The sequence below is a fragment of the Polyodon spathula genome, chromosome 18, assembly GCF_017654505.1.
Source record: "Polyodon spathula isolate WHYD16114869_AA chromosome 18, ASM1765450v1, whole genome shotgun sequence".
Classification (NCBI taxonomy): Eukaryota; Metazoa; Chordata; class Actinopteri; order Acipenseriformes; family Polyodontidae; genus Polyodon; species Polyodon spathula.
Window position 1 is genome coordinate 26,490,552 of NC_054551.1, and position 14,676 is coordinate 26,505,227.

Here is a 14,676-nt window from a genome sequence, read left to right on the forward strand (position 1 = left end):
CTTAAAGTGAACTTGTTTCACTATCAACGCATTGCCATCAGTTTAATTGAATGGAGTCGGCCCCCAAAAAAGGCATACCATGTGATCAAAACTAAAAACCGAAAACGAAGAGCCATAACTGTGCTGGTTGTTGTAGGGATAATCCTTAAAAAATCAGCATTGCTTTAAGTGTGTATGATGGCACATCATTTCTACAAGCATCCCACAGGGAAAGAAAGTTTCTGGATTTCACACTCTGGCAGCATTCTTATCCAAGTGTGGGTGGGTAGAGGAATGTGCTGGAGAGAATGGGAGAGAATTTTAAAGGAGCAGTGATACCCTGAGTTGTGCTTTGCATTTCCTTTGGTTGCATGGACTACAGTCAGGAATCCACAAATCTCCAAGCAGAAGGATGAAATTAGTCACGCAATGACTAGCCTACATTTTGCTGGAATGACAAGTTCACTTTTTTGTTGCTTTACTTTCTACTGACCTGCATTGTTGCTTTGCTATACAGACTACTGGAAGAGGACTGTTCAATATATTGATCTGGAGTGAAAAGGGATTTTACAAATTCATGCAATAAACAGAATGGGGACCCTTTGTTATTTATGACTTGGAGATTAGTAGTAACATTGTGTGTGTTTTTTTGTGTTTTTTTTTTTTTTGTAATTAAATTGTCGTAATTTATTTCCTGTAAAATCATGAGTGGCACATTTTTCTGTGTAGTATGTACTGTACACTGCTGTAGAAGCACTTCAGACCGGCCAGTCAAGCTCACAAACTGATGTGCCGTGTTATCACATTTGTTAGAGCCCAGATAATGTATTCCTCCCAAGATTAAAGTGCATGAGTGAACATAGCTAGGATCACAGAGAATGGAATGTAACCACCAGAAGATTAATTTAGCATGTTATTTATTAGAATCCTTTGCTGTAAGGAGACAGATTTCAACTAAATTCATAATACTAATTTAAACGGGCAATGGACACTTCAGTAGAAACTAATATATGATATATATATATATATATATATATATATATATATATATATATATATATATATATATATATATATATATATATACAGCAAGGTAAGTTAAACTCCATACTATACTGTAAGTGGTGCATGACCATGGGGACACGTTTCAAACAGTTAATATTATCCCGCTGTGATTTTGCTTATCACCTTTTTTTCCCCACAAATATTTAAACAGTTCGCAATTGATTACACTTCACAGAGCACAGAATCTTGATTCATTCATCGGTCATGTACAGTAGGTCACAAATTCTTCAGGTGTGTATTGTAGGCTGGCGTGAAGTGGCTGCTGCTGGTATGGCAATCTAGCAGCTTGAAGAAAACGCCACCTTGGGTGCCCAGGAGCCAGCTGAAGAAGACTGTACAGGCTTTTAAAGAACTGACAATGAAGTGACACAAAGTCAAAGTAAAAAAAAAAAAAAAGTAGTTGGTTGGGAAATCTATTAGACACCAGATGGAAACAGTGTTGGTACTATTAGGTTTGAACTGTAGCATTCTGAAAATAGAAAAGACCCTTCCTAGTTGTACTTTTAATACAACATGAAGTATAACATTGAGGGACATCCGTCCCTCTCATTTTATTTATGACCTGCAGGGTATTCTCCCATGTCCCATGAGCTGACAGGCTTGTTTGTGCATGTATCCCCACCCCACCACTTACTGTACAGCAGTCCCTTTACTAAAAATGTTCTAATTAGTAGACTAACAATCTCTGAAAAGCTGTGGAGATGATTTGAGAGTTTCTTTGTCTGAAGAGAGGATTGATTACAATGGTTGGGGAACGTGAATGGAACTACGTGTGGTTCTAAAGTTGGACACAGTTTGCAGGAATGCAGGGTTTCCATGACACGAATGAACTAAAAATGAGGCATTGAGAAAGGCAGTGCTTATGCTTTTTATCAGTGAGACAGACCCGAGGCATGGTGGCTGTTTAGGACAACTCATTTTTCACACATGAAAGCAGGTGGTTTTCAGATTTCTAAGGCTTTATGCTGAATGGCAGTGGAAATACAAAAACCAGGGGAGGACACAAAGTAAAAGGCTGGGATTTTATATTGAGCTGCTCATCAATGAGATTCAGAATCCCATCCTCCACTCAAAAGCTAGGCAGTTTTTTTTTTTTTTTTATCTGCCCTATTTAGAAGTCTGCACTTTGTGAGAGCTCAATTTATGGTCCTATTAATGCCCAATTTCTCAGGTCGAGGAGACGACAGGCCACTGTTTGCAAATGGCCTTTCTGGACAAAGCCAAGGTTTCTTAGTCAAATAGCCATTCTTGTCCCTCGAATGAAGTGTGTTTTACTTAGTAATTCCTGTTGCTTTTTCACATGGAAGTGGGGCCTCGCCCATTGTATGCACCCATGAAAGGAGCCACGAGGTTAAGTGATGATCTTATAGCTGGCTGATTATGCAGTGTGTCCTGCTGGGATCCAAAGGCAGTGTATAGCTTGCTAATTTGTTTATGAGGCTGCATTCATGATCTCACAATTTACATTTTTATAAGATAGGTATAAATATATTTCTCAGTTTCACAGGTAAATTGCATCTCCTTAAATCTACCACTCTAAATGTCCAAGGGTTAAATAACCTTAATTGATTCTAAGACATTGATGTTCAAAGTATATGGACACAATGAGAGCTCCGCGGTATACATATACTGTAGAAACGTTAATTAGTCAGACTTCTTGGCTGGGGCCTTATTGAGGTGTCTTCTGTTTTAAAGACATTTTAAAGAGCTGCTGTATTTGCAGATTATTTATTGGTTGGTGCAATTCTGGGGTTAATTCATTAAAGCTGAACAGCTGCACAGCTTGGATACAAAACCCGTGGATGCTGCAGTAACAGGAAGGTGTTATTTCAGACTTGATAAATATCTTTATTATGTAAAAGCAGCTGCAGCTTAATACTGAGCCACGCAATCCAAGAATCTCACAAAATGTAGCCATTTGTTCAGTTTACTTTGGCATGCTATGATTTCATTGAGTTGGATTTATATATGTTTTATAAATAATCATTTGACACATATACCATTCATTAATTTAAAGGGTACATAAGGACCTTTTTATTTTATTGTGTTACATGTTCCCATGTGTTGCTACGTAAGGTATGTGTATCAATTACATATGTGAGCAGGAGGATGATGGGAAATGTAGTTCTGAGCGGTCAATGCGGGTATATGTGAAGTCATCTTGAGGCAGGGAGTGGAATTTAAAAGTTTAAAAAAGTTGTCAAAATGTAAAATAAATAAAACAATACACACACCTTACGTAAACAGTTGTAGCAATACATGGGAACATGTAATGCAATAAAATAAAAAGGTCCTTATGTACCCTTTAAGGTGCCATATTAAAATATGAATCCAGAGATGAAAGAATATAGGTCCACTGAAGTGTGGAGGATACTTTCTTGGACACATGCTAGAGTAAGTAATGCCACAGTGGTTGCTCTAGTTAGTAAGACAATAATGTTTTGTAAAACATAACCTTGTGGAAATTAATGAGATTAGGGTGGATTGCCAAAATGAATTAATGACTTGCAGTATTGTAAGTATTTTCTTGTCTCTGTAATCCTGTACTGTATTTTATTCCTGTCCATCGGTTTGTGGTTTTGCTTGTTTTGCCATACTGTCCATGTGCTTGAGTGTTTTTGAGGTCAAGTTTTGGAAAGAGTGGCTCATCAGGGGTGTGCAGCTGTATCCCAGTGAATGAGCTCCTCCATCAGGAACATGTAATGCAGGCATGCAGAAAATGGCTCTCTCAGAGGGTCACACCATTCATACAGCTGCCAAGAAACCATCAACTCCTGCTTTACCCAGCCAATGCTGTAGGAAGCAGTATCAAACTGCCCCCTTTTCATAGTTTCACAGTTTCTTACAGTACATACATTCAATAAACCCCCATAAAACAGATTAAATGCTGACATTTTATACAATCTGCCGACCGGAACATGTAGCCTACTGCCTCGATATACTGTAGCACTGTTTTGCGACTGACAACATGCACTGATGTCTAAACCTGGAGACAAAGGTTCGATAAGATAACTTTCTATAGGTGACAACAGTACAGTCTTGAGTATGCCCCCACATATAAACTTATTATGGTTGTCTTGTTATTAGTATTAATTTGTGTTTGTTCTAATTTAGTTAGTCTTCTGAGTAAATTGTACCATTTGTCTTTAGGAAAAGTAAACAAAATATTTAAAAAAAAAAAAAAAATTAAAATGTGATTCCTGCTTTATAATAAGAGTATGCTGTAGTATTTGTCTTTATCTCGAATAAAGGGAGACCTGGCAAACAATGCTCTGTTTTAACCAGCTCAAGTGAAGTGCCTTGATGGGAAGTACTGTGGCTCTACAGCTGTCAGGCAGGATTATACATTAAATCAAAAGTACTCATTTCGGATGCATTGCAGATCTGTTAAGCTACTGTATGCTGCAATTTTTTTTTCTTCTAATAACTCCAAAAGTATTTTTAATGAGAAAACAACAGGTAACTGTGCCGGAAGACGATTTTGCTAACATTTGATGAAGACAGATGGAGACAGTTGCCATAGAGTGGCGTAAAACTCCAGAGTTCCTGTTGTGAGTCTGGCAAAGACTCCTGGGTAGATGTTAATGTGCTGACTCCATCAGCACTCTGGTCCCATTACAAAACGGCACATGGAAAGTGAAAACTTTGTGGTTGCAGGAATATGTTTTTAGCTTAAGAATTTTTGCATGAATTTTGCCTCAAGATAATGTATTCCTGGGCTATGATGTCATTCTTACTGATCACAGAATCTGCATCTATGTGGCAAATTTAAAGAATGTTTAAGTAAGTTAAACTACTATAGTACACTGGCAGTGTAGCTTAAATACAATGTCTTTTGTGCTCATTTCTGAGTGTATTATAGAAAGTGTGAATCCTTGCCGTTCCAAAGTCATTTACTTATTCAATAAGCGCTCTGAGTGGTCCAGATTTTGCCGTGACTGGATCGAGCAAAAGGCAGATTACTTCATTGATTGGCAAGAATACATGCTGTTCAAGTGATGCAGGTTTTTCTATTTCCTTTTCTTTTTTTTTTTTTTTTTTGGCATAACTGTTTAGCCCTCCTTTGAAACTTTGATTAGTAAAAAGAGAATTATTTTAAGGTAAAAGGAAAATATTTTTTTTTAAGCTTTTTGTTCTATACTGAAAACCTGTGAAACAATGGTCAGAAAACGTGAATATTTTATTTGCTATGACAGCCATAACTCACTGTATTTCAATTTAAGCAGTATACCAAGTCCTTGAATCTTCAGGGATCTTGAACATACTCAAAGTAAACCTGACCAGGTCCGAATATCTCGGCTAGAATATGTTGCAGTACCTCAAATAAGCTTTGAATCAGATGGCCTCTTTTGAACCCACAACACTGTGGCATTTCTGTGAAGACATACTAAGGTATGGGGGTAAGAATATTAATCAGTAAGAATGAAAGGCAAGGTTAAAAGTATTATAAAAAATACTGTCACCCAGCACGAACAGTGTACCAGATAGTTGCAGAAACAATTTCTCAGTTATGTGGTAGATTCGCTGATATTTGATTGCAATGGGGTGAAAGATGTGGATGTTTTTGCAGGGTGCCAACGGTGGTGCTTTTGCGCAAGTTTCTCACTCTCTTGCTGCATTACAACAATTTCCTAACCCCGTAGTGTTTTGATTTGCACTTGCATACAGGCATGTAACAAGTTTGCACAGAAATGATTGGATTTCCTGTACAAAGTGCAGCTGTCATTGTCATGGTAGCTATTTTCCTAATAGCATTAGTTCCACTACAGGCCCTATTTGTGCTTTAACGAAGAAAGGCAAAAAAAACGTGAGACTGCTAAAATCTCCCTGATCCCCTTTTCCATGAGCACTGTAATCCTGTGCAGACTCGGCATAAATGGAGCTTTGAAACCTGTGGGAGCAGGCTTGTGATGCTCTACCTTGCAACTGCTAAGTTTTCAAATGCTGAAAAATAGATATTATTTTTATGGCTCTTGGGGTTAGGAGGTATATGCCTGTGCCAGCTTTGTACTGATTTAAGTCATCAAACGTGACTTTATGTTAAAAAAGAAGGTGGGCATGCATACAATCGTAGTGCATTTATTATTTTTTCTGACAAAAATTGCATGGGTAATTTTATTTCTGGTAAAAAATTTGCCCTATTCGTTATGATGAAGACTTCCCTAAAACTGTGGAAGATCTTGTATAAAGTGTGCCTCCCTTGACAGAATGAATAAGTGTACTTCCACCTCGAGTATATCTGTGGTGCTCATTATTAATCCTTGGCCATTTTTTTAAGTTATCTCTGAAATTTGTTACAAATACTAAACCTGAGTTACTCAAACTCCTATTAAATTCTGGGGGGGGGACGGGGGGGGACGGGGAACGACAGATTACCTTTTTATGTGATTTGTTATGTGGGGAGATGATTGCTGTACTAGGCTTGGTTTATTGTAATGGGGTCTAGAAATATGCTGTATAATTACCGTGCTACAAAGTTTTGATATGCATATTGTACAAATCCACCCGATGTACAGCACAGCACAGTTGAACAGCTTGCTTCCATGCATAGATGACCTTTTTTTGTACAGAAACCACAGTAGTTCAGAATCCACTGTGCTTTGTCATTTCATTTCTGCTTCTTGTAAAGGAGAACTGTTTCTGCACTTACGGGCTCTAAGTGTTGTGGTTTTGTCATTTTCAGAAAATCAAGACTGTTTACATCAAGTGGTCCACGAGAGGCTCGGCGACCTGCTTCGAGTCCTGAAGGCAGTCATCAGCAAACACCAGACGCTCAACTCGGTAGACATCCTCGGGGCGGCCGGGACCGTCATTGCCAAAGTGAAAGGTGAGAGAATGTAACCCAGTATTAGCTCGGTGTATTGTTTACTTTTTTATTTCAAACATTTGAGGGAAAAGTTAAGATACATTTTAGAGCCTACTTTTCTTTTTAAACAATATGTTTTAGCCAAATGATGTACTCTATTCAGGTTTCTAATGTTCATTATTATTTCCTGAACATTGTTTTTTTTTGAATTGCTAGAGAGTACTGCTCAAAAAAAGTCATACTTAGGACTTTCATACTTACGATTTACTGTCAAGGAATTTATAACTATTGGCTAGCGATACTATCTGGAAAAGTACTTGATGCCACAAGTTTTAAATATAAAAATCAGGATTAATATAGGTGCTTGAAAACCGGGTAAAGTCCTGGATTTTTAACCAGTCATGGCCATTCATTATTCAGGGTCAATTGATTAGTATATGCTGGATTTCAGAACATTTGCCAGCGTCCTCAGTAGTGAATCCTCAAAGAAGAACCTGATATTGCTTACACAGTAAATGCAAGAGTAATTTTTTTTTTCAAATATTTAAATACCAGCCTGTATTGTCTATCAGATAATTTCTTACTGTACATGTTTTAACTCTTAGTTTAATACTACCTGCCATATTTTTGGTTCTGTCTTCCCATAAGCTGTCCAGCAGACTTTTAATTACATCCTCACTGTCAGTCTTCTCAGCTGTGTTAAATACTTTTAAAGTATTCCTTTTCCAGACATGTGCTGTTGTCCTCCTGATCTTTTCATACACAATGGCAGCAGAGAAAGCACTTCTCCATCCTAAATGCCATATATTCCCAGGGCTCCTAATTAAGCGATGGAGCCCGTCAATGCGGGCTCTACCGTGTGGTAGATGACTGCAACTGGAGTTATGCGCCTCGAACCGTAGGCGAGGGTGCTAACAAAAGTCAAGGACATCTACCACATGATAGAGCCCGCATCAAGAGGGCTCTATCGCTATTAGAAAATGATTTATTTCTTTATTTTCTCTTTAAAAAAACAAAACAACTTTAAACCCTATATTTACCTTGAACTTCTGATATTTCGTCAGGTAACACTCCGCTGAGGAAAATAGTACCTAACATAAGTAGAATAGAAAAACAACATACACATAGAGAACATATTATTATTATTGTTATTATTATTATTATTATTATTGCTAACATTTATTTATTGGGGTCTTACTCTTTCATATTATAATGTATCTAGACACGTACAATTGTTGAATAGTCCGTGTAGTTTTGAGTCTGACTCGAAACTTGTTGGAGGTGGGGCGTGGATTGCCTGGTGTGTAAAGACCTGAAACAGGGTTGGGAGTTTGACTGGCTGGTTTGGAGGGAGGGTATTGTTTGGATCCAGCCGATGACAGAATTACGGACCAATCATATCTTCCCTGTTGATTTGCTGTCCAGTAGCTGCGAATTGAGCTTTCATTACGGTGTCCTGTCACAGACATAATTTCGCTTGTCTGTAGACCAGTGTTAGAAAGTATGTTTAAGTAGCTTTTTATGTTATCAGATTAGTTGTAGATTAGAATGTTAAGGTTAGAAGCCAGTATTTATGTGTGGATGGATTTTAAAATTGAATTCACAGTTAAGCACTTCAGTGTTCCAGTGGGCATCTATGCAAAGTTGAAGCCCGCTAGATCTGGAAACTGATTGGCTGTTTGCACTCAGTCGTTTTCTAATGACTGGTAGGTAACCATTGTAAACACTCTCAAAACAATTGAGAGCTGTGGGAGAATACGACCCAATAACTCATTTTAATTACTCATTAAAAATAGAATATAATTTTGAATATTAAACAAAATAATGATATGAAAGCCTTACATTTTAGTTACCATTGCCCGAGGTAAATTAGAGAGACTTCAACTCAACATAGAAGACTGGATAACTGCAGCACACTGAAAACGCAGTTTTGGGAAAGAATATTAATTAACATGATAGACTGGAATCAATATACCGCTATGCCAATTACATTTTTATTATACTTTATTTAACTGGTATGGTAGGGTTATCTTTCTAAATACATAAAATTGGATCTTTTTGAAAGGCACTGGGTTACTACATTGTGGTAAGTATAAAAGCTAGACGGGGAGCAACAGAAGGTCTCCCAGTTGCTAACAAAAATGCATTTTTAATTGTTTCCTGTAAATCAGCTTTCATCAGTTAACAGCTCGGTATCCCACAGATCACAAGACAATACTAATTCGAAACCTACAGCTTCTCTCCTCTGTGTTTCAACAGGATGTTACAGTATAGGTTAAGCAATAACTGCTGATAAAGGAAGGTAAAAACAAACGTTTCCTGTCAGCATGATCGAGTAAACCACAGAATGAGCCATGGGATTTTTCCCAAAACAGACAGATTCTGCTATTTTCACTATATTATTCTACTTTGTACAATATTTTTCTACAAATAAATCCCTCAGTTTCTCAGTTTATATGTACAAGACTTAAGGGTCTGTATTCTTTGTAAAAATATAGAAGTTGCATGTGGGTAACGCAAGTTGTGGCTGGGAAGTCCGTTAAGGAAGGTTACATTCTCCAAGGATGTTCCAGATGCACAGACTTGCGATATTGAGAGGAAAGGTAGTTCTTTGCGCCAAGTCATCAGCGAAGCACGAGAACTGACATCCTCTCTATAAGGCAAGGATAGTTTATGTGTTTTCAGGGTATTGGCGCAGCAAACATAAATCAGCCAAAAGCCAATTTTCCTTTTGCTGAAATGTATAAAAAAGTCAATACCTGTCATACAGTAAGAGAAATAAGATGCCAAAGTAAGGAAAAAATGTCCTCCTTTTTCTCCCAGCGTATTTCTTTGCAGACCCCAGGCACTTTTATCCACCCATATGTATATTACAGGACATCCGAGTTTAATGACAATGAACTTGTTTTGTCAACGTGGAAATATACTAGGGAGCATACTTACTGTGATGTCTATATCATTTATATTAAATTGTTTATTTCTGTTTTAAAATGGAACATTTCCCTGCAACTATAACCTTCAGTTTGCAAGCGTTTTGTGTTACTGTCAGTTATACATGATTAGTTGAGACAAGCAGTATTTTGAAAGATGAAGTCAGCCAGGTGAGAATTCTCAGGACTTTGTTATATTTTGGAGTCAGAAATCTTTGTCTTCATCATCATCATTATCAATCTGAGATTCTGCTCTTGAGCTCTGAAAATGTTGGTTTCCTGTCAGTGTAACGCTCATTGTGGTCCCTATTGGCGCAAGGAAGTACGATTCCTCTCGATACTAGTTGATGAGAGTAACGCTATTTGTGGTCCCCACTGGACAAAAAGGAACGTAAATTGTTCTGAGAATTAACTATGCTGAAGGATAGCCTGTATATTTGGTAAAAGTAAAACATTAATAAATATTGAAATAAATGAATACGTAAATCAATACATAGACGTTTCTTTCTTTCTTTCTTTAGCTTAATATTTATTTGTTTTTCACGATTATGTAAACATAGCCATTTAATATTGTATAAAATGAAAATAAATATTCAACAGTTTTTGTTCAATTGTATATTAGTGAATATTTTTGTAAACAAAGGTCATCATGCTTTCATATATTTTTACTTTCAAATTTAAAACTATATTGTAACTACCCGGACAATTGCTTTGTTGCAGGATTGGTTGTCTGGTCAGTTTGTCTCGTCTGTTTTTTATATGTTACATGTATTGTTAGGGGAACGGGTCATGCCGTTTTACTTTGCATGGGAAGGGGGAGTGAGTGAATGAGTGGGGAGAATGTAAGTTGTTATTTTCGGGGTTGCAGAGCATGGATGTGACTGGTTGATGAGCCGGACATCGGCAGGAAATGACAGAAGGTTATGTAAGGGTGGTGCATGAGCCTGGGGACTGGTGTTTTTCAGGTACAGTAAAAGCGGATTGAACTTCAAAAGCACAAGCCGAGTTACTAGAAACAATTGGGGCACAGTTGTGCCTATTTGCTAGGTGCTGGCCAAGGTTGCCCCAATGGTTTCTTGAAACTTGGCTTGTGTTTTTGATACCTACACTTTAAATGGCTGGGCACTTTTGATAAGTTGGCATTTTTTAACATTTCCAGTGTGTTTTTATTTCGGGTTAGACATGCATTAAGACTTGCAAGTTGTTTTGCCATGTGTTATAAATCTGATCTCCGGAGGAAGGTAATTTGCTTGGCCTTGGTGCAGGAATTTGAAAGTGGACCTTACCCCAGAGCAGTTTGCATTTTGGCAACAGTTATGTACAGGTGCCTGGCCTCTGTTTATTCATTAAATACACAGACTTCATGACCCTCTAGGGTCTTTGGCTTTCCTCTAGCTTCATTATAACTTGTGTTGCATTTTACATTAACGTTCATTTATATACAATTCAGTGTACTGTTAACAAAATAGATAAGATTGGAGTGTTTTTTTTGGAATGGCTTGAATTAACATTGGAACACTCAAGGTCAATCTAAATTAGTTTTACTGACCTTGGTTGACTTTAAACTATAGTTTCCAGATGTGGACCTACAGTACCTGCAATTAATTAGTGATGTCCATAACTGGCCTTGAATTGCTGATTTAACAAGTCCTAACTAATTAACAGAAATTTAGGACCAGCTACAGATATGTTTGTTTTTTGTTTGTTTGTTTGTTTGTTTTTTGTATAGGAGTCCTGTGACCTGTATTTTATTTATAGTATAGTATTTATGACACTTTTGAATGCAGAAATATTTTTTGCAATACAGGAATCAACTTTAACCAGTCAAAGTGAATGTGATATTTGGGATCTCATTGTATGTTCTGTTTGCTAATTGTGCATGTGATTCTTCAGATAAAATGAGTATTAAATTAAGCTGTTTTTTTTTTATTTATTTTTTCATTATTATTATTATTGCCAGGGTAGTGTTGAGCAGCACCTGTCGACAGACACTGAGATCAAGCCTTAATAATGCTTGATCCATTAATATACATTTCACAAGGGGTCTAATTCTTGCTCATCTCTCCTGCAACATGCTGTACAGTTCAGTGCAGTGCAGTGATGACACGTCACTGTTGCTCAGGGATGGGCATTGCTAGGAGCTTTCCTTGAGAAAGCTTGCAAACACTTCACTATTTATAGATAGAGGTGGATAATCTTGTTTCAGTATTCCTGGATTGTTCGGCAACAAACAAACATCATGCAAAACTGACAACAAAACTCTGAATTTGCAGCATGGAGATATGAGATATATTCTATAGCTCATGTGCTGATGAAAGAATATTATGATCAGTGCCCTGGCTGCAGCCTCATTCGAGTAAATTAACTCTCCTTAGGAGCACATTTTTTATTTTGTCTTGCTGTGAGGTTCCGAGGTTGCATATGATCTACTTGTTTTTGGTGGAGTAAAGACTGTTTCACCTTAATCTTTCTAATTTAAGTAAAAGCTAGTTTCATTTTCCGAATGCAATAGGCTGCTTAAATATAGTGTTTTATTTTGCAGCAAGAAGAAAGCTTCACCTATAAGCAGCTGTGGGTATGTTTGTTACATTATTGATAATGCTTTGAAAGGCTACTGGTGCATTAAACTGTAAGTTAGAATAATCCCCTTTGAGTAATGTCCTGTAGCCATTTTACATATATGCATGTAAAGAGATTTGTCTGCTGAAATAGGTTAGTGGTTCTCAATCCACAAGTTGAAGCCACACAGCTGGTTATGTGACTACAGTTGTGTGGTGAGTGTGTATTAACAGAGGAACGACGTCAGGGTCATTACAGATATCACAAAAGCTGAAATTTGCCTGCATTTCTTTGTACAATAAAATGTATTGTATTCTTCTGTAGCCTATTTTTTTGACCGTTTTGTGAAATATGGCACTTGGGTCCTGAGCTGCATTATAATATTAATTTTAGGGCTGTCAAATGATAAAAAAAAAAATAATAATAATAATCTTGAGATTAAAAAAAAATCTTGGTTTATTTAATTGATACAATTACTGCATCAATCTCATTTAATTATTATTATTATTATTATTATTATTATTATTATTATTATTATTATTATTATTATCATTTCCTATTTCTGGTTTCTCTTTACAGTTTTATATTTATTTACAACCCAGCATTGTTGTTAAATTGTTTGAACCAACTGCTAAATCCCAATGGAGTCAGTTTATTATTCACCTTTTACTCAAAAGCATGTTTCTCATTGCTGTTTAAATAATAATTAAATTCTCTTTTATTAATAACTTGAAATTGCTTAAATAAAACAAAACATTCACTGAGTAACGGTTATATCCTCGATAACTGTAGATAATATAATTTAAAAAGTAAATGTGGTTATTGAAGTAAAAGCTACAATGTTAACTGGTCTGCAATCGATAGCTATCCAACAGCAGGTTAGAGTATCATACTTGGCTTGATTCATGGGTTTGCTGTGATCTTACATTTCTAAAAGAGGTACTCTCTTGAAACGGACAGGTTTAATTTGTGGTTGTTGTTGTTGTTGGTGTTGTCTGTAGCAGAAAAACTTCTGTGAAGTGTATTTTGAGAAGTGAAAGCATGTTTAGCACGTGGGTGGGACAGTACTTCTGTGACAGCATTGCTGGAACTCGCTTTGACAGTAGATACAAGTAACCCTCTTTCTATTCAGTGAACCTTCAAAGTATAAAAAAGAGAAAGAATTCCCATTCCCAAGTCCTTCAGTTTGAGTGCTTTGCTACACGATGACTGCACCTGGCATGCACTAAAGTGGTGGTGCATGAATTACTGTATGCTAAGAGGGACAAGACAGGAGGGCGATTTAACGTGCGTTAAAAAAATTAATCTCCCAAAAAATATACATGTTAATCGCAGAAGGTAACTGCCATTAATTGACAGCCCTAATTAATTTATATTTAATTCAGACTTACCATTTTGTTAAGCCTTAGAGTCATAATTTAATCTTCCTGCTGTTTCAGCTTGAAGTAATGTCAGTAATCAAGGAGGGGACTATTTTTATGTTTTTGAGCTCCTTTTAATGCCTTGGGCTCATCAAGCAGGTGTTGCATTTACAGACCTTTTTTTTCCAGTTTGGTGCTTTTTTAAAATGTTATTTTCTTTAGGTAATCTGCCATGCTGTTGTTATTTTTTTTTAAAACACAATGTGAGGTATTAATCTGAACACCTACAAGCAGAGATTTAAGTTAGTAAGCTGTTTATTTGAGCTGGCAAAGAGCATTTTTAAAAGCAATTTGTAGTCATTCTGCTGGGTTATTAAAAGACCTTATGTAAAAACCATGCGATTGTATGTTGATGATGCAGTTACCATATTTGGAAGTGCGAAGTTTGAGCAGAGCATTGTTATGTGTAGACAAGATGTGAACCTCAGGATGTCCTGGGGAAGACGTCACGGTAGCAACAGCTCTCGGCCGTGCAGTCACTCAAAAGGAGCGGAGGTTGTCCGATGCAGTACATTCATAAAAAGAAAGGCTTTCGGATTTTAACTTGGAGGATTTTGCAACTTTGAGTTGGAAATGTACAAGACGCTGAAATCTGCAGGAAACCTATTTTTTTCTCTAATTTGTTTTTGAGGACTTCAGTGTTTTAGAGCACGCCTTCCTGCAACAGGAAAAGTGAAGTCAAGATGAAGAAAGCGGTCTTGCGTCTTCCATAAACACACATTCAAACACACAAAATCCACTTCAGTTACCAGTAAGGTCTGCTTACAAGTGCTTATGGTTGACTGACTTAGGGACCATGTTGCACAGTTGGTAAGTGCAGCAGTTTCTTCTCCCTAGATATTAATGTTAGACTTTTAGACTGCAAGCGGTGAACTAGTGTTTCCTGTGACAGTGTAGTACATTGACAGGAAGCAAT

The 14,676-nt window shown here is 37.0% G+C and overlaps 1 protein-coding gene across 5 annotated transcripts in view; it reads left to right on the forward strand.

Moving 5' to 3' along the window:
• Window positions 1–14,676, forward strand: part of arhgap29a (Rho GTPase activating protein 29a) — a 51,167-nt gene that overhangs the window by 20,782 nt on the left and 15,709 nt on the right. For 3 of the 5 annotated variants that reach the window (XM_041277510.1, XM_041277509.1, XM_041277511.1), the window contains one exon: window positions 6,728–6,871. In XM_041277510.1, the coding sequence (XP_041133444.1) occupies window positions 6,728–6,871 (144 nt within the window). Of the gene's footprint in view, window positions 1–6,727; window positions 6,872–13,673; window positions 14,571–14,676 lie in introns of those variants that run through there. The other 2 variants (XM_041277512.1, XM_041277515.1) reach the window with 1 other exon arrangement.